The following is a 20,982-nucleotide window of genomic DNA, read 5'->3' as shown; positions in this document are numbered from 1 at the left end:
AAGTGAGAAGGGAGAGGGATGACCTTTCCCCAGGCCTCCTGGGTTTGGGTTTAATTTGCAATAAAGAGGAAGCCCAGCTCATGTGCAGTCTCCATGGTGCTGTGTGTGTGTCGGGGGCCTGCCCTGACGCCTCTGTCCCCTCCCTCGGCCTGGCTCCCCTGAAGCATTCATCCGGGTCTCTGTAAGGGCAGGAGGGTCCTCCTCCTTCTGTGGATTCCCTGCTTCTGCTGCGCCAGTCAGTGGTGGAGAGGAGAGGCACAGAGATGGGCCGTCATTGCCCTGGGCTTGGCCAGGGCCGCTTTGTGACGAGGGAGACAGGAACTCTGTCCTGGCTTCACACCCAAGAAGCCCATCCGCTGCTTCTGGCTGTGGGGGTAGGATTGCCCTGTGGCTCCCCATTTCAGACCCTGCCCTTCTTCCTCCTGCAGCAGGCCCAGCATCCAGCACCCCCAGCCCCCTGCTGGCCTCCCTGCCCCTGGCTGCCAGGCCTCTGCAGCCCCCGCTGGACTTCAAGCACTTGCTCGCCTTCCACTTCAATGGCGCTGCCCCGCTCAGTCTCTTCCCCAACTTCAGCACGGTACGGGCTGGGCCGGCGGGCGGGGGGCACGCAGCCAAGCTGGGGTGGGCATGGAAGGTGGGCTCAGAGGGGCCGGTTCTCAGAAGGTGGGTCTAACCAGGAGCTCATTTTCCTCCAACATCCCCAAGAGACCAGGTGCTCCCAAAATAGAGACCCCCCAGGCCCAGCTCTCTGGGGAAGGGGAGGAGAATGGTGTCCCCCCAGTAACAACGGCTGGGCCTGGAGGGTCTGTACTATAGATTTCACTTGAGTTTTGGTATAGGGACTTCTATGGGTGATTTGTGTGTGCAATTGAGCGTGCCTTTCTGTGTTAGTTTGTAAATCCATAGGTCTTTGTGTGTCATTTGTGGATGTGGCTGTGTGTTGGTGTCCTGTGTGTGTGTTTGTAAACAACTCTTTCGTTCTCCGTATGTAATATGTGTGCGTGGGTAGCTGAGAGATGTTTTGTGTCTTTGTGTTGACTCTGTGCGTTTTGGTGTGTGTCTGACCTCTGAGTGTGTTTTGTATGGGTTGGGTGATTGTGCCTTTGTCTGGATGCCATTTGTGTGTGTGTGTGTTATTCTGCATGGCACTGTAACCTGTAACTGTCTGTAAGCTCATGTGCTCTCTGTGTCCTAGTCTGCATATTTCCATGTGTGAATGTGCGTGAAGAACAAGGGTAGTGAGCATGAATTAGACTTCACTACATGAGCCGTAAGGAATGCTACCCCCTTTTTAATTTTGAAAAGTCAAATGCAATCATCAGTGAGCCCCGCCCACCCTGACAAGATGGTGGGGAATTCGGCTTCAGTCACCCTGAGGAGTCCCTTCCTTCCTGCCTGCCCTCCAGGGCTGCACAGAGGTCCCAGGAACCTGAGGCATTTGGAGAGGGTCCTCTGGTCTTAGGTTTCTGCTGTCACTTGCTGACATGCTCACTGTTCAGGCACATGGACCCTCAGGAATGGGTGAAGCGCTGTTGTCCTGATCGCTGGGGGCCCTGCAGGCCATTCTCTGGAGCCCTGTCCTCTGCTGCCTCGGCCCTGGTTGCTGTGGGAATTAGAACCTCTTTCTGTTCTCAGGGAAGTTCCTGAAACCATGCTTTTCTCTCCCAGCCTTCCTGAGAGATGAGAACAGAAAGTTCTGGACAAGCAAGCCCAGATGGCTTCCGCTTTTGGCCCAACAATCTAGGCCCCTGAGAAAAGAGAAGAAAAAATTATTTAAAATAAGAAAAAGACACACACATTAACATTGCAAAGAAATGATTCTACTACTCAGGGCCTCTACCTGCTGTCACCTGCCCCATCCTGGCCCCTCACCGCCCCTGGCCCAGGCTTCCTCTCCCGCTCAGGCCCTGTGGCAGTGGCAGAGCTCGTAAGATGAGCCTGATCTCCCCAGCCATGAGGTCCAGCACAAGGGTTACGGGAGAGGAAATTCCAACAGAGGGATTCTGTCCCTTCCCTGCCTCTCCCTACCCCCAACAATCTGTCCCCATACATGATTCTTGTGAATGAGAAAAACAAAACAAAATCAGAGGCCAGAGGCAGCAAGAAATGCCAAGGTGATCACCAGGACATGGTTCTATCTCTCAAGATCGTGGAGGGCACCTTGGCCATCCCCCTGCCTCCAAGCGGAAGCCCGGGCTGACAGATAAAGTCTGCCAGGGACCAGGCTGTTTCCTGTGTTGGGTCTGGCATCACAAGGATGGTAAAGTTCTTCCTGAGGGTGCCCACTGCCCTCCTTGATAGCCTTTAGTTCGCGGCGTTTGTACTGCCCCCTTCCAGAGGCAACCCCGGAGTTACTGTGCCCTCCCACCCCTTCACAGATGGACCCGGTCCAGAAAGCTGTCATCAGCCACACCTTTGGGGTCCCCTCCCCTCTGAAGAAGAAGCTCTTCATTTCCTGTAACATCTGTCACCTGAGGTTCAACTCAGCGGTGAGAGGGAGTAGCGGAAACATGCTGGGGAAGGGGCTGGGCAGGGAGAGGGCTGGAGACTGGGCGTCTGGGATCTTTCCTGGAGGAATAGGCGTAGCAAAGGGGCCGTGGTCTCAGATTTCTATCCGTGGCTGCAAAAGAGGCACTCCTGGTCCTTCCTTCATCCATCCTCTTCTCTACCCAGAGTCCTCTGCCCCGTTCCTCTTCAGTCCCACTGGGACTCCATGTCCCTCCTGTGCTTCTCCCCTGGGCTCTGGACCCTTCTGCAAGAGAGAAGGCTTGCCCGGCTGGCATGGCTCAGTGCTTGAGCGGCGACCCATGAGCCAGGAGGTCACGGTTTGATTCCCGGTCAGGGCACATGCCCGGGCTGCCTGCTCAATCCCCAGTAGGGGACGTGCAGGAAGCACCCGATCAATGATGTTTCTCATCAATGTTTCTATCTCTCTCTCCCTCTCCTTTCCTCTCTCTGAAAATCAATAAAAACATACTTTTTAAAGAGAGTGAGTGTGAGAGAGAGACATTGCCCTTCCCCACTCTGGTCCCAGGAGCCACACATCAGCTCCTGGTTTGGAGCTGAGTTTTGTGTGTTTTTTCTTTTAATATGTTGTTGTTGTTGTTTAACAATTTTTATTTATTTATTTGAGAGAGAAAGAGAGAGAGAGACATAATGTGTTTCCACTTATTTATGCATTCATTGGTTGATTCTTCAATGTGCCCTGACCAGGGATTGAACCTGCACCTTTGGATGACACTCTAGCCAACTGAGCTACCCAGCCAGGGCAGGAGCTGAGTTTTGGGGTGTTTTTTTGTTGTTGTTTTGTTAATCCCCACCTGAGGATTTTTTCCCCCCTATTGATTTTTAGAGAGAGTGGAAGGAAGGGAGGGAGGGGGAGAGAGAGACAGATAGAGAGAGAGAAACTTGAATGTAAGAGAGACACATCGACTGGTTGCCTCCCACACACGCCCTGACTGGGGCTGGGGAACCAACCCGCAACCCAGGTGTGTCCTTGACTGGAAATAAAACCTGCGACACTGTGGTGTTTCTAACCACTGAGAAATACTGGCCAGGGCTGGAGCTGAGTGGGTTTTTTTGTTTTTAATTTATTTCAGAGAGGAAGGGAGAAGGGGAGAGAGATAGAAACATCAATGATGATAGAGGGCCACTGATTGGCTGCCTCCTATACGCCCCACACTGGCAATGGAGACCACAACCTGGGCACATGCCCTAACTAGGAATTAAACCGTGACCTCCTGGGTCATAGGTTGACACTCAACCACTGAGCCATGCCAGCCTGGCAGGAGCTGAGTTCTTAAAGCACCTGAGAGTTCATAGACTACTAGAGGGCCGGTGCATGAAATTCATGTGGGGGGGGGGTCCCCTCAGCCCAGCCTGCACCCTCTCCAATCTGGGACCCCTTGGGGGACATCCCTCTCACAATCCTGGACTGCTGGCTCTTAATCGCTCACCTGCCTGCCTGTCTGGTTGCCCCTAATTGCCCCCCCTGCCCCCCCCCGCCCCCCGCCGCCAGCCTGATCATCCCTCACTGCCTCTGCGTGCTGGCCTGATCGCCCCTAACTGCCCCCTTTGCCAGCCTGGTTGCCCTTCACGGTCCACCCCCCGACCCGTCCGCTGGCCTGGTCACCCCACGCAGCCTGGTGTTCAGTCGTTTGGTCGTCCCTCACTAACCCCACTGCCGACCTGGTCGAAGGCAGCCATCTTGTGAGGGCATGAGGGTCAATTTGCATATCACCTCTTTATTATATAGGATGTTTGTTCGTGCCTATTGTCTTAATTAGTTCTCATGATACAACTGTGAGGTGGATAGAGGTGCAATTATCATCCCCTTTTCAGATGAGGAAACTGAGCCTCAGAGAGGTTGAGTAACCTGCCTGAGGCTACACAGCTGGTAAGTAGCAAGGCTGGGATCTGAACCCAGGCCTGGCTGACCCCAAGGCCTGCATACTTTCTGCCATAGCCTGCCCCTGGATCGTGAAGGCGCCTCTTCCTGGCTTCTCAGGGAAGGTTTACCTTCTGTCCAGGCAACTCTGGGATTTGGGGAGATGCTCTCAGCTGACCTGTTCTAGTGAAAGTGTCCAGGGAGGGGCCTGTCTTTGCTGCATTTGGGAGCAATAAGCAGGGACCCCTGGTTGAAGGAGGGAGGACACTGCCAGCCTAGAGGGCGCCTCCAGAAGATCTATGTGTTCATGCTGGGCCCCTTCGCAGTGCCTGGCAAATGCCAATGCTCAATAACTGTTGAAAATATGGAAAGGGATGAATGGTCTGTAGTGCACATATCCCAAAGGATGAGGATTGCTCTATTTTCTCCATTTGTGCATTTATAAATGTGGTAACTAACATTCATTGAGCACCTATTGTATGGACGAGGCACTGATCATTCAGGTTCTCATTTAATTCTCACAATCCTGTGAGGCCAGTGTTAACGCAGTTTGAGTGAGAAAACCGAGGCTCAGAGAGGTGAGGTGACTTGCCCAAAGATGCACAGCTACTCAGTGGCTGAGTCAGAATTTAAAGCCAGAGGCTGCTTGCCTGGGAGCTCACGTATGAGAATGCAGGACCATGCACATACTGTGATGATGATGGCAGTGACAAGGATTCCCTCCTTGTGTGGCCCAAGCCCTGCCTCCCTCTGACCTGCCCCATGCCCAGTGCCAGCTTGTGGATAGGACATGCAGACTGAGAATGAATGGTGACCCTGTGCCCTCCCCACCCCAGAACCAGGCCGAAGCACATTATAAAGGCCACAAACATGCCCGAAAACTCAAGGCAATTGAAGCCGCCAAGAGCAAGCAGAGGCCCCAGACCCTGGCCCAGGATGGGACACTGGTGTCTCCAACCCCGACCGTGGCCAGTGGAGCCCCCGAAGAGCCGCAGTGCCAAGGTCAGTCCTGAACTCTTCTCCTGCCCCCCACTCCAAATCTGGTTTCTGACGAGGGGTTGAGAGATGTCTTTTTTAAAAATATATATATTTTATTGATATTTTTACAGAGATGAAGGGAGGGGGATAGAGAGTTAGAAACATCAATGAGAGAGAAACATCAATTAGCTGCCTCCTGCACATCTCCTACTGGGGATGTGCCCGCAACCAAGGTACATGCCCTTGACCGGAATCGAACCTGGGACCCTTGAGTCCGCAGGCTGATGTTCTAGCCACTGAGCCAAACCGGTTAGGGCGAGAGATGTCTCATTGTTATCTCTGCTTGTGCTAGAGCAGTGATGGCGAACCTTTTGAGCTCGGCGTGTCAGCATTTTGAAAAACCCTAACTTAACTCCGGTGCCGTGTCACATATAGATATTTTTTGATATTTGCAACCATAGTAAAACAAAGATTTATATTTTTGATATTTATTTTATATATTTAAATGCCATTTGACAAAGAAAAATCAACCAAAAAAATGAGTTCGCGTGTCACCTCTGACACGCGTGTCATAGGTTCGCCATCGCTGTGCTAGAACATTCTTACAGAGACAAGGCACACATCACAAGTGGACAGCTCAGTGCATTTTCCCGTCTGGATATATTGAGATTAAGAAACCTCTCTCAAGCACCCAGAAGCCCAGCTTGGGCCCCTTCCAGTCACTACTTGTATTAGTTTTGTAGGAACTATAATGACCACTAACTGGGTGGCTGAAACAATAGGAATTTCTTTTCTCACAGCTCTGGAGGTCAGAAGTGTGAAATCAGGGTGTCCACAAGGCTGCTTCCTTCATGGAATGGAGAGGGAGAATTTGTTTCATGCGGCTCTTTCAGCTTCTGGTGGTTGCCTGGCATTCCTTGGCTTGTGGATGTGTCACTCCAATCTCTGCCTCCATCTTCACATCTGGTTCTCCCATGTGTCCATAGTCTTCTTATAAGGATACCAGTCACTGGATTAGAGCCCACCCTAAGCCAGTATGACTTTATCTGGACTAATTACGTCTGCAAAGACCCTTCTTCCAAAATAAGGCCACATTCTGAGGTTCTAGAGCAGTGGTTCTCAACCTTCCTAATGCCGCGACCCTTTAATACAGTTCCTCATGTTGTGGTGACCCCCAACCATAAAATTATTTTCGTTGCTACTTCATAACTGTAATGTTGCTACTGTTATGAATCATCATGTAAATATCTGATATGCAGGATGTATTTTCATTGTTACAAATTGAACATAATTAAAGCATAGTGATTAATCACAAAAACAATATGTAATTATATATGTGTTTTCCGATGGTCTTAGGCGACCCCTGTGAAAGGGTTGTTCGACCCCCAAAGGGGTCGCGACCCACAGGTTGGCGGCTCACAGGTTGAGAACCGCTGTTCTAGAGGGACATGAATTTTGGGGTGACACTCTTCAACCACCTACACCCCTCCCCCCAGGGTAGCTACGATCCTGACTTCTCACATAGACCAGTTTCACTTGGTTTTGATAAACTGTGTAGAATGTCGGCTTTTGTTCATCTTTCATGAACATTCATGGTAAGATTCTTCCGTGGGGTTGTGGTGGTAGCTGTAATTTGTCCTTTTCCATTGACATGCAGTATTCCATTGTAGGACCAATACGACATTTTTAAAACCCATTCTCCTATTGATGAGCATTTGAATAATTTCCAGTTTTATGCTACTATGAAGAGTGCTCCATGAACATTCTAGTACCTTTTCTAATTTCCGTTTATTTAACAGCCAATAACTAGACTATCAGGGCCGTGAGGGCTGAGATTACTCTGCCCAACTTTCATGCTTTCAGATGGGGAAACCGAGGCCCAAAGAGGCCCAGGTCTGCCCAGTGAGTTGGGTGGTAGAGTGGGTCTGGAATTCAGCGCTGGTCACCCCTGCACTAGTGACCTGTCCACTCTGCCAGCCACCCCTAATGTCAGTGCTTACAATCAAGGTCTCAAGAATCAGCTCAGGCCTCACCCTCTTACCCAACGCCTTCCATGTCCCCAGCAGTCCCTGCAGGCCCTCCTCCTGGCCCCCCACTCCAGCCACCGCAGACTCCCGACGCGATGCCCAGGGCGCCCGCCCACTCAGACCTCTTGGATGCTGCCTCCTCTTCCTCTTCTTCCTCCTGCCCACCCTGCTCCCCAGAGCCTGGGACAGAGGCCCCAGGACCTGAGCCAGTGGCGGCTGCTGTGGGAAGCGGTGTGAGTGGGGAAGGCAGGAGTGAGAAGGGGCGCCTCTACTGCCCCACGTGTAAGGTGACGGTGAACTCTGCCTCCCAGCTTCAGGCTCACAACACAGGTGAGTGTGGCCCGCCAGCTGGAGTCCGGGGGAGAAGGGCGGGGGACTGCCCCTCACCAGATGGGGGCAGGCTGGAACTTCTGGGCGCTTCGCTCAAGGACTTGGTCACCGGGACGTGGTGCCCAGTTGTTACTGGGCGTGCATTCTGGGTCCTCCCACTACTGCTTGAGGGAGAACGGAGAAGAGAAGCAAGGACTGAAGGGTCACTGCAGAGACGACAGGAGACACCTCCTCCATCTCTCCTTAGGTCAGGCCCGGGGGGGGGGGGCGGGGGGGGGCTGAGATTCGAGAAGGAAGCTGACTAGTTACATTGCAAGAAGGCCTCCCCTGGGGGAGGGTGGCTTGAAATGAGAGGACCTTGTGGAGATGGAAAGAGGACTCTCATGCGGCTGGTGGGGAGTGTATGTGCTGAGCAGCCTCAGAGCTAAAGGGACAGCCAAACTGACCTGGTTCCGAGGGGTCTCCGTGGCCTCGCAGCCCCTCCTCGGTGCTGACAGACTTTCTTCTCTCCTTCCACCAGGAGCCAAGCACCGGTGGATGGTGGAAGGTCAGCGAGGGGCTCCCCGAAGGGGCCGGGGCCGCCCAGTGCCCCGGGGAGGAGCTGGACACAAGGCCAAAAGAGTGACCGGGGGCCGGGGGGGCCGGCAGGGGCCCAGCCCCCCTTTTCACTGTGCTGTCTGTCAGCTCCAGGTCAATTCAGAGACCCAACTCAAGCAGGTGGGAGAAGGGAGGCCGGGACGAGGGCTGGAGCAGGGGTGAGGGAGTGGGCCCAGTGCCAGGGGAGGAGGAAGGAGGGAGCTGAGGAGAGAAGGTGGGTAGAGCAGGGCCAGGTGGAGGAAGAGGAACAAGGCTGGTGGGACAGTGGGCTCCTGGAGACAGAGGTCAAGCCTTACCTCCCCTTCCCAGGGCCTCTCCAGGTGATGCCCAATAAATGCAGGTGCAATGTGCGAACTGTGGGTAGAGAAGGGTGAGCTAGCGAGGACGATGGGGAAGTTGGGGGTCCTTGGGCCTCCTCATCTTGTTCCCAGTCTGTCTGTCTGCCTGTCTGTCCATCAGCACCTGAGCAGCAGGAGGCACAAAGACCGCCTGGCCGGGAAGCCCCCCAAGCCCTCCAGCCAGCACAGCAAGCTGCAGAAGCACGCGGCGCTGGCTGTGAGTATTCTCAAGGTATCTGTCTCCAGGCAATGGGCTGGGACCCTGGGCAAGGGCAGGCGGGGAGTGGGCGCCTCGTGGGGAGCTGAGGCAGGAATAAAGCCACCCCTTTCCGAGGCTGCCTGGGGCTGGGTTTGGGCTCTCTTGGGATCTGCCCAGAGGAATGTCCGGGAGGTGGGCCTGGGTAGGAATCTCTCGGGCAAGAGGGAGGGGTGGGCGTGCCATCTCCGGGAAACCATCTCTACCTCCGCCCAACACAGCCTCCTCCCTTGGCCCATCCCGATTCTCGTCCTTGGGGGCAGGAAGACAGGTGGTGGAGAAAGCCCTTTGGAATGAATGTCTGGGGGCGGGAAGGGAGGAGGATTTAGGTTTGGAACCCTAAAAGGCATGTGTATCCTGCAGCAGAAAGCCCAAGGACGGAGCCCAGGGCAGGGGGATTTTCTGGGGTCAGACTGTGTCCAGCCTCTCTTTCTCCTTTGCAGTCGAAACTGGCCTTGCAGAAGCAACTCACCAAGACGCTGGCAGCCCGCTTCTTGCCTAGCCCGATCCCCGCGGCAGCGGCGGCCATCTGTGCCCTGCCAGGGCCCCTGGCCCCCCGGCCTGCCCTCACCGCAGCTACCACCCTCTTCCCGGCTCCCATCCTGGGCCCAGCTCTGTTTCGCACCCCAGCGGGAGCTGTCCGCCCTGCCACGGGACCCATCCTCTTTGCCCCCTATTAGCCCTTCCAGGGAGGCCAGGGCCGCCTTCCCCACCCTCCTCTCCCCAGGACGCCTCCGTTCCTACATCCCGCAGGGGATTTTTTTTCACAGCCGAGGGGTTCCTGACCAACCTAGGAGGAGCTGGGCTGGTTTGAAGGGCAGGTGCCCTTCACTCCACCTGACTGGGGATTCAACTATTACCCCCTGGCCCAAGGGCCATGCCCACCCTCAGTTCCCCAGCCTTCTAGTCCTGGGCTCCCCGCACTTCCAGCCCGATTTACAGGGAGCAAACCGAGAAATCCCCAAGATCTATGCAAAATCCTAGCCCCAGCCCCACGGTGCTCTCATTCCCCCCCAAGACCTACCCCCACATGGCCAAGGGCCCTAGAAATCTTAACCGCCAGCCTGGGACAGTCTGTGACTGACCCCGACTCCCGTGCTCTGGGAGGCCCTCCCCATTGACCGGCTTCTCTGGAGAATGACACGGTGCGGGACAGGCTCTGGACACCATGACCACGGGGGCGTGGCGGAGGCTGGAGGAGAAAGGCAGCCGTGCTGAGGAGGGGCACAGCCATGGTGCTGGAAGCCTTTAGTGGTCATCTCCAGAGGGAAGGGGCTGGGCCGTTTTAACAGAGGAAGTGATCAATCCCCTCTTAGCCTTTAACTGATTTCTCCTGAACTCCAGCTCTGGGGTGGGGGTGGGGGACACTGGGTCTCCCTCAGACTATGGACCCAGCTGACACTGAATCCCCCACACAGGGTTCCCAAATGAAGAGCTTTCTTCTCTAGCTATTCAACCCAAACTGGTCCCTCGCACAATTCAGCTTTCCCCCGCTCCCAACCGACCAGCACCCCAAGCCTCCCTCACTGTGAAGCTGCGTGTTGGGATCCAGACTGATAACCACAGACCCATCCTCATGCTAACGTCACCCTCCATCCTATCCCAGGATTGACCCCCTCACCCCACAATATGGGACTTTGCCAGTATCCACCTGTATCTTTTTTTAAAAAAAAGGATATTTCCAATGGGAAAATAAGGGGCGGACGGGAGGGAAACTTTTTTGATAACAGTTGTGGTTTTATTGTGTCCAATGCATCAATAAATGAACTTTAAGCCCGAGCCTGTATATGCCCTAACTTGACTTGCCCAGCCTGGGACCGCCTGCCCCTGCTCACCTCCCGTTTGGGGAAGGGGCATGCGCTGGAGGTGGCCCGGCGATAGGGCTCCCCTATGGTAGCGGCGCCCATCAGAAGCCCGGAGAGGAGCACGGAGCGGGCCCAGGAAGTTGTGGGTCATGAGCTCACCTGACAGCCTGTTGAGAGTGTAACCACCCTTCTGGGCCCCAACGGATCTGTCCGCTCCTGAGATGTTACTACTGTTTGCCTCGCTCTGTTGGGGCATCTGAGGTAGGAAGGGCTAGAGGAGCACCTTGTCCAGCCTTCACCATGGCAGCATACTGACTTAGAACAGGGAATTTATAAATAAAGTCCAGCTGACAGCTGAAAGCCACCACAGGAAGGAGTGAAGACCCGCCCCCGGGGGTGTGAGTTCCCCAGCGGGCACCCAGCAGCCATTCTGGCAGCTAGAGCAGACAGTGCACTCCTGCCCCCTGGCGGTTGTCGGAGAGCAGAGTCCCAGCCTCCAGGGCCGGTAGGCGTAGCACCTTGAAGAGGGAGAAGAAACCAGGGATACAGTCAGCTGGCCCGAAGCCAGGGGCGTTATAAAGTCATAGGGCCGGTGAGGAGCTGGAAGGCCATCTCAGCAACTCGTCACGGTACAGAGGAGGAAGCCAAAGCCCAGAGAGGAAAAGCCCTGCTGGGTGACAAAGCCCCCTGGTGAATCAGCCCAGTCATCATTCCATTCCACCTCAACCAGTGAAGCAGGAAGGGGAAGTGAAACAATTGGCGCGGGAGGTCAAGTAGAAAATCACACTTCCCAGCCACGGTACAGACGGGAACAAGGTCAGGGTGCTGGGTGAGGAGGCACCCCTGACACGAGGATGCACACGCTTACACGATACCTGGACGCCCTTCCCCTGGAGTCCAGGCTGGTGCCGTGTGTGTGTGTGTGTGTGTGTGTGTGTGTGTGTGTGTGTGGCAGAAGCCCAGAGGTGTGGGACCCGTGATCAGAACCAGACCCTAGACGTGGCACTTCTGTGGGGTAGCTCTGCTTCCCACCCAGGGCGGGGGGAGGGACCCTGACCCACATCTGCCCCAGGTCCCAGAGGGGCAGACGGGACGGAAGCTGGGGTGGAGGGAGAGGTTGGGGGCACTAACCTAGATTATCTGCACTTCCCGGAGTTAGGAGGGAGCCAAAGTGGCCCGAGCCCGGAACAGCCCAGCTGCCTGCCCTAGTGGGACTTGCCTTTCCCTTCAACCCATCTTCCAAAGCCCCAGAAGCTGGCCTGGGGTTGGGGAGGTGAAGAAGGGATGGCGGCTCTTCAGCCATCCAAGGAGCCGCTGCCCTTGTTCTTACGGCTGAGGGGGAAGGCGGACTTGCTCTGGGGCTGGGTCATCTTGCTGGCCAGGTAGACGAAGGGCTCCAGGAGGGAGCGGCGGTCAGCCACAGACACCTCCCACAGCTTCACCTTCTCCGACTTGGCCCAATGCTGGGCCATGTCTGGGTCCACACGCCGCTGCTCCTGCAGGTCGCATTTATTGCCGAGGACCACGATGGTGACCTGGGGAAGAGCGACGGAGTAGAGACTTGTGGATGTGCCACGGGCCTTAGAAATGGGTGTGAAGGCTGGCCACCACCCAGGAGTCCTAAGCGAAGGGAAGTCTTAATGGCTGATATCTCTTCCTCTAGTAGAAACTACGAAGTGAGGAGAGGGAGATCGTTGCTTTTTCCTCGCCTTCCTCTATTCAAATTCTGGCCTCCATGTGGCCCTCCCTCCAGGAGTTCCATTACAAGCCCTGCATCACCCATGCCTGCTCACGACCAGCAGTCAGTTCAACTTTGGCTAAATAACATGAGGAAGCACTCCCAGAATGCCCATAGCTGACTGGCGGACTTAAGAAAAGAAGGGCTTTCACAACTGAAAACATGGAGCCAGTAAAAAGGACTAGCGGGGGCTTCCCGTGTTAGGCCGGGGAGCTCTTAAACTGAGGCCTTTTCGGCTGAGCCGCCTCAGCATGGGGCCACCTCAATGGGTGAAGACACCCTCCAGTGGCCTTGATCCCTCCTCCAGCTCCTGACCCACCGCCTAGAAAGCGAGTAAAACACAGAGCCAGGCCAAGCCTCCCAAAGCCAGCCCCGGCCCGCTCTCTCGCACCCCGGGGCTCCCACACACACCTCCTTCTTGTCCTTGGACTTGTCGATTTCCTTCTTGAGCAGCTCCACGCGCTGGAAGGACTCCCGGCTGTCGGTGCTGTAGACCAGGACGTAGCCGTCGGTGCAGGAGAAGCAGTGCCGGGGCAGCTCCGCCCCGTCCCGGAGCCCGCGGGTGTCGTAGAAGCGCACCTGCTCCCGCACCCCCCGGTCAGTTTCGATGGAGCCCACGTAGATGTCTTCCTGGGTCTCGATCATCTCAGAGCCTGAGATAAAACAAGGACACTTGTTTGTAGGGAGAAAGGAGATGGGATAACGTGAGTGACGGAGGATATCCTGACGGGCTGGCCAGACAGGGAGGGAAAGGAGTGTGGGGGCTGAGAAGAGGGGGCCAGACCGAATCCAGCAGGACTGGAGCGATTTGGGGGAACAGACATGAACCTCAGGTTCACACCATGCTAAGCAAAAGTGAGACTTGGGAGCTTTTCCTCCTTATCTCTGATATTGGGTTTCCTTCCTCCAGGTCTCAATGTTGTAGGGCTGGAGGGCATGACGTAGACCAGGGGTCCTCAAACTACGGCCCGCGGGCCACATGCAAATACAAATATTGTATTTGTTCCCGTTTTGTTTTTTTACTTCAAAATAAGATATGTGCAGTGTGCATAGGAATTTGTTCATAGTTCTTTTTTAAACTATAGTCCGGCCCTCCAGCGGTCTGGGGGACAGTGAACTGGCCCCCTGTTTAAAAAGTTTGAGGACCCCTGATGTAGACTTTACTCCAGGAGCAGGTTTTGGCTTCTCTGTGTTATTAAATCCTACTCCTTATTCTTCAGCTTCTTCCACCATCCCCTCCCTGCCCCCCCACGCCCCCCCCCCCAAACAAAACACTCACCCACTACATGGTTCCCGTACAGAAGCTGCTCCAGGATTGACGTTTTGCCCACAGATGCCTGGCCACACACGACCACCTTGCAACTCTTCCCCATGCTGAGCCTTCAACCTTAAAAAAGGAGCACACCGGGTGAGGCGGATCAAAGCAGAGCCCAAGTTCTGAGCTGCACGGGCAGCCTCGGGGGGGCCCAGCACTGCCCTCTCCTCCAGTCAGGGTGTATGTCAGAGATGATGTGTCTCACTCGCCCTAGCCGGTATGGCTCAGTGGATAGAGCGGTGGCCTGCAGACTGAAGGGTCCCAGGTTCGATTCTGGTCAAGGGCACATGCCCGGTTGTGGCCTCAATGCCCTGTAGGGGGTGTGCAGGAGGCAGCCGATCAATGATTCTCTCTCATCGTTGATGTTTCTATCTCTCCCTCCCTATCTGAAATCAATAAAAATATATCAACAAAAAAAGAAATGATGTGTCCATGTCCCCTACTGGGCAGGGAGCTGTGTCTTCTTCGCCTTCGCGATTCCCCGTAGCTGGCCAGTGACCTGGTGCTCACTGTATGCTGCCCTAAGCGGGGAAGAGACGACGGTTAAAAGGAAACACCCGCGTCGGCCTGCGGACTGAAGGGTCCCGGGTTCGATTCCGGTCAGGGGCATGTACCTGGGTTGCGGGCACATCCCCAGTGGGAGATGTGCAGGAGGCAGCTGATCGATGTTTCTCTCTCATCGATGTTTCTAACTCTCTCTGTAAAAAATCAATAAAAAAATATATTAAAAAAATAAATAAATAAATAAAATAAAAGGAAACACCGGCGAGGTCCCGCCCATGCACAGGACTTGGGAGCACCAGTTACTGCAGGGACCCCATGCTCGGCTCCCCCCTTTAACCCTGACCCCCGAGGAGAAATAAGCGGGAATACTATTGTGTGTGGATCTGTCTTACGCTACTCTTCCTGGTGAACAAATAAGAACATTTCGCTTTCCTGTATGACTTATCTAGACAACGAATTCCCTCTGGTTCCTAGTCAAGTCCCGTCCAAGAGCAAGACCACCAGACAAGAAAGAAGTGAAGGGGTCTGAGGAAGGGCAGGCTCCGGAAAGGAGACGATTTTCGCGGCCCTTGGGCTGGCGGACCCAGAGAAGGCTCCGACACAGAAACCCCTTCTCGCCGGGGATCGCGGAGGCAGCCCACCAGCAGCCCCAGATCCCTCCCGGGAACGGAGAGACCATTCCCCAAAGGGGTTCCGAACAGAACCCTCTCCGGGGGAACCTCCTGAGACAGACCCTCCGACCCCGTCCCGAGGGCCCCATACACTGAGCTCCCCGATGGGCAGGTACCCCGAGAGCGAGCCCGCGGGGCCTCCGCCACAGGTTTCCCCACGAGGGGACGCCCCCACCCCCACCCCCACCCCCACCCCCACCCCGGAGGAATCCATGGCGGCAAAGACCTACCACCGAAAGCGGCCCCGGCGCGCGGCCGATCCCCGCCTTCCAGCTCCGTACCTGCCGGGGCCCTCGCAGCACCCCAGCCGGGCCCCGAGGAGCACGGGATCGGGAGAGGGGCAGCACGGCCGCCAGGCCTCCGTCCTTCCGGGTGCATCCGGGCTCTGTCCGGTCCCGCCCCCCGCCCCCCAGCTCCTGTCCCCCAAGACGAATTCCGGCGGCAGAGAGCCGGCGCCGTCCGCCCAGCGCCCCCAGAGGCCGGCGGGGGACCTGGCGGCCGGGACCCGATGGTGGTGCGCAGCGGGCGCGCACGGTACTGTACTCGGCCCCCTGGACGCGGGGTGCCGCTCTGGCCTGATGCCCACGTGTTCTTCTCTAGGGGTGCAGTGGTACAGTGACGCTTCATTTACTCAAGCGTTTCTCCATCAATGTATGGTGAGCGCCGACTCTGTGCCAGGTACGGGACCACGCACCTGGAAAAGGAGACCAATGATGCAGCCTAGCTGCCCATTAGAGGAGCTGGACATCTAATCCCAAAATGACAGCAAGGAGGGGCCACAGGAGCACAGCAGAAGGGCATTTAACTCGGGGGCAGTGGGCGCCACGGAGAACTTCCGGTCGTCCGTTACGTCTGTGTTGAGCTTTGAAGGGCCTGGGAGGAAAGGACGAAGAAAACATGGCCAAGAGTCACGGCATTTTTCTGGAACTACAAGTACTTGGGTTCAATATTGATGGTAGAAAGGGACCAAATAATCGAAGGCCTCGTGTAGTAGAGCAAAGGCTTCCAGCTGAACCCTAACAGCCATGGACAGCCATTGGTAGGTTTTAGCGCAGTACCATGGTCGATTTTTGCGTTTAAGGTCAAGTCTGGTAGAAGACTGAAGATTGGAAAGAGGTGAGGCTGGGGTGCCAGTCGGGAAACTTTGATAGTATTCCAAGTTAAAAAAAAAATTATAACAAGAGCCAGAATTGCGATGGAAAGATGATAGACTCGGGAGACTTTTGGCAAGAGAATCAAGATTTGGTGCTACACTGGGAGTCAGGAGTGAGAACGAGAGAGGAATTCACGATGTCTTCCATCTGTCTCATTTGATGACCAGGTGAATGATGAATCCATTCAACAAGACAAGGAACCCAGCAGAAGAGAATCAAGTCCAGCATTTGGTTTTGGTTTGTGTGTTGTTTTTTCCCCGTTGTGAAGGGGTGGGGAGAGAATGACAAGTTCCATTTAAATATGTTAAGCTTTAGGGATTTGTGAAACATCCAAAAGATACCAGTAGATAGTTGGATATACAGATCTGAACTCAGAAGAGAGACCTAGGCTGGAGATATCAACAGAAAGTCACAACAAATAATTAAAGCTGTGGGTGCAGATGAGTTAGCTTACAGACAGAGACCACCAAGTGAGAAGATGGTGAAAGACGATCTCTTGTATTAGGCTGTAGACTGTGAGCCATTGGCAGGCAGGGCGGGTGGTGAGTCTGTGCCCTCCCAAGCTAGAATAGGGACTTTGGAGAGGGCTGGATAAATGGCCTCTCCCATTCTCCCCTACCTAACGGTGAGTTTGGTTTCAGCTTCCTTGGCTCTCTGATAGTCAGGGATCATGCGAGCAGCCTGTGGACAATGGCACCTAGTTTTACTGGAGGAAGAGGATAAGATCCCTTTTGAATTCCCTTGCACCCTTATTAGTTCTCCATATATCTCAAAAAAAAATTTTTTTATATATATCTTTATTGATTTCAGAAAGGAAGGGAGAGGGAGAGATAGAAACATCAATGATGAGAGAATCATTCATCGGCTGCCTCCTGCACATCCCCTACTGGGGACCAAGCCCGCAACCCAGGCCTGGAACCCTTCAGTCTGCAGGCTGATGCTCTATCCACTGAGCCAAACCGGCTAGGGCTATATCTCAAATTTTAACCTCAAACTCCCTCAATTTAACCTCAGAAAACCCCAAGTTAATTCAAGTCCACAAATATTATTGGTTTGGGTGAGGTGACAGACTACAAAGATGGCTAGGCTGTGTCCCTGCCCTCGAAGAGTTCCCAGTCCAGACTGCACTCAGCAAGACAAACGTGCTGAGCGGAGTTTTTACAAGGGGTGGGAATATAGGGACACCAGGGCAGGGACCTCACCCTGTGAGCTGCCTTATAAACTCAAGGGCAGGGTTCGGGGCGCTGTGCCACTCTTCCTAGGCCTGATGCTGAGATGGCACTCCCAAGCGGCTGACATGAAAGCAGCATCATAAAAGGGTCGGCGTCATTAGGGTGATGAACCAGTTGGTGCGTGGACAGCCAGAGGGGATGAAAGGCGCGGGGTGAAGACGCCCTGCGTACCCCTAGCTTGACTGGGCAGGGCTTCCCAGGGCCGATGAAAGCTGGAGGAACCGGGCTCAAAGTGTCTCTTCTTGCCTTTCCCGGGAGGAAGCGGTGGACACGCTCCAAGGTCGGGAAAGGCAGCAGTGGGGGGGCTCTTTCCCTCCAGAGTCCTGGGTGACCGGGTCCCCACCCCACTCAGACCCCTCTCAACCTTACAGAAGACGCGCACGAGTTGGAAGTTGCTATGGCAACGAGGCTCCGGGAAGATTGAGGAAAGCCAAGGTCTACAGAGGCGACATCCTCCTGGACCCCCTTTCGCCCTACGGTTAAAGTGGCGCCCCCCACGCACAGGAACCGTCCCTGGGGCCCCGCCCCCGCGCGGAGACCGCCGTGGACCTCCGGGGGCGGGAGGCCGCTCTGGCCCCCAGCGGAGCCTCTCGCTGGTAGACGGGCCCGAGGGAGCCTCTCTGGGCACAGCGCCGCTGCGCGACTCGATGCCCCGACCGGAAGTGCTCTTCACCGCCGGCCTCCCACCCGGCTCTCTGGTCTGGGCGGTAAGATGGCGGCTACCGCGGAGTGCGATGTGGTAATGGCGGCGACCGAGCCAGAGCTGCCGGACGAAGAAGGAGCGAAGAGGTAACCGGGTCGTGGTGCAGGGGAAGGGGCGAGCTGCAGCTTTGTGCCTGTGGGTAACCCGTCCCTGCCATGATGCAGCTCCTAGCTGTTGAGGCGATGCCCCGCCCTCCGTGGACCCCCCCCCCCCCCCACGCTCGCGATCCAGTCCGGATGGACCCCCTGAAGGGGCGCTCTCGGAGGTCGGACCTCCCCTCCGGCTTCCGCCTGGCTGGGGAGTTGAGGCCGCTGTCGTTTTGCAGCAGAGGGGAAGGTCGTCCCTACGGCGGAGCCTTGGTCTCTGGGGGCATTTGGGGTCTGTTGCGGGCGGGGGCGGCGACCGTGACCCCCGCCCGAACTTCTCTGCATTGTCGTCAAAGCCCGTGCTCTCCTCATCCTCTTCCGTAATCATACCCCAGCGAGCACTGGCCTGGGTCCGAGGTGATGGTGTGTCCTCGCTCTGGGCCTGATCGCCCCCTCCCCACAGTGACCCCCGAAGTGGAAGACGATGCAGAGGAAGAGCGAGGGGCTGGTTTCGTGCTCTGCACGTCGGACGCCCCTTCCTCCACCCCGGCGCCCCCCTCCCGAGTCATACCCTCAGCCTTCTCAGGGCCGTGATTCCCCCTTAAGTGCAGCAGCAAGGAGGAGGGCAGCTGCTTGGGCGCTATTGACGCTGCTGGGCAGCTGCCGTGGCTCGAGCTGGCCAGGCCGGACCAGCCGGGGGAGCTGCTGAGTGAGTGTTTTTCGAGAACACTCTCTGGGTTCCGGCCACCGCCGGGGCAGGTGGTGGGAGGTGGGGTGGGGACACAGCTGTGGGTGCGCACGCTCCTCATCCCGAAGCCAAAGGAACGAAGAGGTGCTGGGGCCCCCTTGCTTAATCGGCGGCAGATGGACTGATTCCAGTCCTCTCGGCCTCCTTCCCACATACTCCGTGTCGTCATACCAAGCCTGTGAATGTCGCCTTCAGTCTGGGTGGCTTGAGGTGGGGAGGTGGGACTTGTGCATGCGATCTGAAATCAGGACGCCGAGGTCTTAATTGTAAGATGGAGTGAGGCCGCAGGAGTAGATACCAAAAGTAAGGCGAGTTACTGCAGCCAGTGTTCCCGGCGCCTGAGCTGCTGGGAGCTGAGGCTTGACCAGGTGGAGGAGGTCCCTGGGGATCAGAGAACTCGGGCTACCAGCGTCTGGTCTCCTGGTGTCGCCGGCAAAATGGCACCCGGCATGGTACTGGCCACTGGACCTTGGCTCAGCACCCTTGGTGCTTGCGTTCTGGCCCAGAAAGAATTCAGAGCCAAGACTCAGATACGAGCAGAAGTTTATTTGGAAAGCCAGAGGTAGAAGAAGCGAGCCAGCTGGGCTGCATGGGCTCCGGGAACAAACGGCAGAGGCTAGACAGGGGCCCCTGGAGCGAAGAGAGAGGAGCAAGGAGAACACACCTGGGGGAGGAGGGGGGTGGGGGGGAAGCCTCTCCGGAGAGACTGCGCTCTGGGTCCTGGAGGGTATTTGTCTGGAGGTTTTGGGAGGGTCCCATAGAATATTGATCAGCTTTCCAGGTGTGTCTGTTCAGGGTTGTGGTCTTCACTGATTGGTCGGCCCCAGGGATCATCAGTCAGTGCAGCTGGTCCTAACGTCAGCGCAATAACAATGTTATCGGCGACTGGACCTCGGTTCGGCAACCTCGTTACTTGAGTCTCTAGTTACATGGCTTTGTCTGGCTTTGCTGCTCTCCTGGGCCTGGAGCTGAAACACAGCGAGGCCTGTATGTATTTGATGTGGATCAGAACCTCATTGTCCTGGAGGTTTAATGTGTAAGGGCTGTCCTCAGGCCCCCTTTCTCATTCCCCTCTAGGAGGGTCTGACCCACATGACTAGCAGCCTGCTAGGGGAGGAAAGGTCAGGGAGGGTCTGACCTGCGAAATGCTAGGTGAGAGGTTACCCTGGGGGCAAGGTCCTTGTTTTCCCAGTTTTGCCCTTTGCTGGGGCTTTCCACCCTAGTGGCCTTCTGTACCTGGCCCGTCATCCCTGCGCTGCTCATGTTTAACTGCCCACCACACTTAATTATGAGTTTTCACATCAGTCCTAGTTCTTTCCAGATATTTAGAATTAAACGTCATTTGCATCATTAAGGAACTGTAAAATGGGAAATACAACTACCCCAACACAGAGCTTAAATTAATTGTAAGGATTAACTTCATGTGAAAAGAGTTCTTTGGTTCGTTGCGCTATAAATAGGGTCTTGGGCTGTATGTAATATTTAAATTCATTCTATTCAGTGTAAATATCTGATGTAGTGTCTCTCCCTAATTTGGGTTCCTTTTCAAAGCTCCCCTATCTAAATCAAATTCGTTTCCTTAAAAAAAAAAAAAATTACATCCTTAGAGGATGTTCTATCATAAAATTATAATAAACTTAAGATATTTAAGAAGATATATTAAGAAACATAAAACTGGTGATGCTGTAATGTGACTACATTACCCCAAAACATGGTATTTCTTAGCAGCATAACAAAATAAGAGGAGGGTGTTGACTTAATGTTAACTGCCTTATTTCATGAAATTTAAGGTGTCATTGGTTGTAAACACACAAAACTGTATACAGATGATGTATTACAGAATTGTACACCTGAAACCTATATAATTTTATTAACCAATGTCGCCCCAATAAATTCAATACAAATTAAAAGAAATGTTTTTAAAAGATGCTATTGGTTGTAAAATGCACAATTATTTCATCTACCACTAAAAAAACAAACTAAATTTAACTATAAAAACTGTATTCTTACCAAATAGACTTGCATGCTAGATATATTTATATAGATTTATTTTAAATATAATAAAGCTTAGATGTTTATTATGTACCACCAAGGTGAACAAATCAAAAGAAAA

General features: G+C 54.7%; 3 protein-coding genes across 15 annotated transcripts in view; 2 read left to right on the top strand and 1 right to left on the bottom strand.

Annotated features, from left to right (window-relative positions):
- Positions 1 to 10,692, top strand: part of ZNF385C (zinc finger protein 385C) — a 53,462-nt gene extending 42,770 nt beyond the window's left edge. For 3 of the 9 annotated variants that reach the window (XM_059670155.1, XM_059670146.1, XM_059670152.1), the window contains 7 exons: positions 429 to 577; positions 2,379 to 2,489; positions 5,224 to 5,389; positions 7,429 to 7,722; positions 8,243 to 8,439; positions 8,779 to 8,889; positions 9,357 to 10,692. In XM_059670155.1, the coding sequence (XP_059526138.1) occupies positions 429 to 577; positions 2,379 to 2,489; positions 5,224 to 5,389; positions 7,429 to 7,722; positions 8,243 to 8,439; positions 8,779 to 8,889; positions 9,357 to 9,593 (1,265 nt within the window). In that variant the 3' untranslated portion in view covers positions 9,594 to 10,692. The remainder of the gene's footprint in view (positions 1 to 428; positions 578 to 2,378; positions 2,490 to 5,223; positions 5,390 to 7,428; positions 7,723 to 8,242; positions 8,440 to 8,778; positions 8,890 to 9,356) is intronic. The other 6 variants (XM_059670149.1, XM_059670148.1, XM_059670151.1 and 3 more) reach the window with 6 other exon arrangements.
- NKIRAS2 (NFKB inhibitor interacting Ras like 2) lies at positions 1,726 to 15,375 on the bottom strand. 5 transcript variants are annotated; one of them, XM_059670164.1, is made up of 5 exons: positions 15,228 to 15,375; positions 13,736 to 13,843; positions 12,868 to 13,109; positions 12,049 to 12,253; positions 1,726 to 1,748 (listed from the first exon to the last, which is right to left on the bottom strand). In XM_059670164.1, the coding sequence occupies exons 2-5, from the start codon at positions 13,827 to 13,829 to the stop codon at positions 1,741 to 1,743; spliced, it is 549 nt and encodes a 182-aa protein (XP_059526147.1). In that variant the 5' UTR covers positions 13,830 to 13,843; positions 15,228 to 15,375; the 3' UTR covers positions 1,726 to 1,740. The 5 variants fall into 5 exon arrangements, 4 of the variants coding, with proteins under 4 accessions (XP_059526147.1, XP_059526143.1, XP_059526144.1 ...); XM_059670160.1 differs by lacking the exon at positions 1,726 to 1,748 and adding an exon at positions 10,627 to 11,236; XM_059670161.1 differs by lacking the exon at positions 1,726 to 1,748 and adding an exon at positions 10,627 to 11,236 and having other exon boundaries at positions 15,177 to 15,334.
- Positions 15,376 to 17,459: 2,084 nt separating this feature from the next.
- DNAJC7 (DnaJ heat shock protein family (Hsp40) member C7) overlaps positions 17,460 to 20,982 on the top strand; it is a 34,113-nt gene continuing 30,590 nt past the window's right edge. The window contains exon 1 of the mRNA XM_059670156.1: positions 17,460 to 18,121. Within this exon, the coding sequence (XP_059526139.1) occupies positions 18,045 to 18,121 (77 nt within the window). The 5' untranslated portion in view covers positions 17,460 to 18,044. The remainder of the gene's footprint in view (positions 18,122 to 20,982) is intronic.

This window comes from Myotis daubentonii, chromosome 16, assembly GCF_963259705.1.
Source record: "Myotis daubentonii chromosome 16, mMyoDau2.1, whole genome shotgun sequence".
NCBI classification, from domain to species: Eukaryota; Metazoa; Chordata; class Mammalia; order Chiroptera; family Vespertilionidae; genus Myotis; species Myotis daubentonii.
This window is presented reverse-complemented; position numbering and strand designations above follow the sequence as displayed.

Excerpts from the sequence above, each read along its gene's own strand:
- NKIRAS2 (XM_059670160.1), bottom strand. The coding sequence starts at position 13,829 with ATGGGGAAGAGTTGCAAGGTGGTCGTGTGTGGCCAGGCATCTGTGGGC. Across the intron at positions 13,110-13,735 it reads GTACGGGAACCATGTAGTGG|GCTCTGAGATGATCGAGACC; the intron begins GTGAGTGTTTTG and ends GTTTTATCTCAG. Across the intron at positions 12,254-12,867 it reads AGTCCAAGGACAAGAAGGAG|GTCACCATCGTGGTCCTCGG; the intron begins GTGTGTGTGGGA and ends GCTCTTCCCCAG.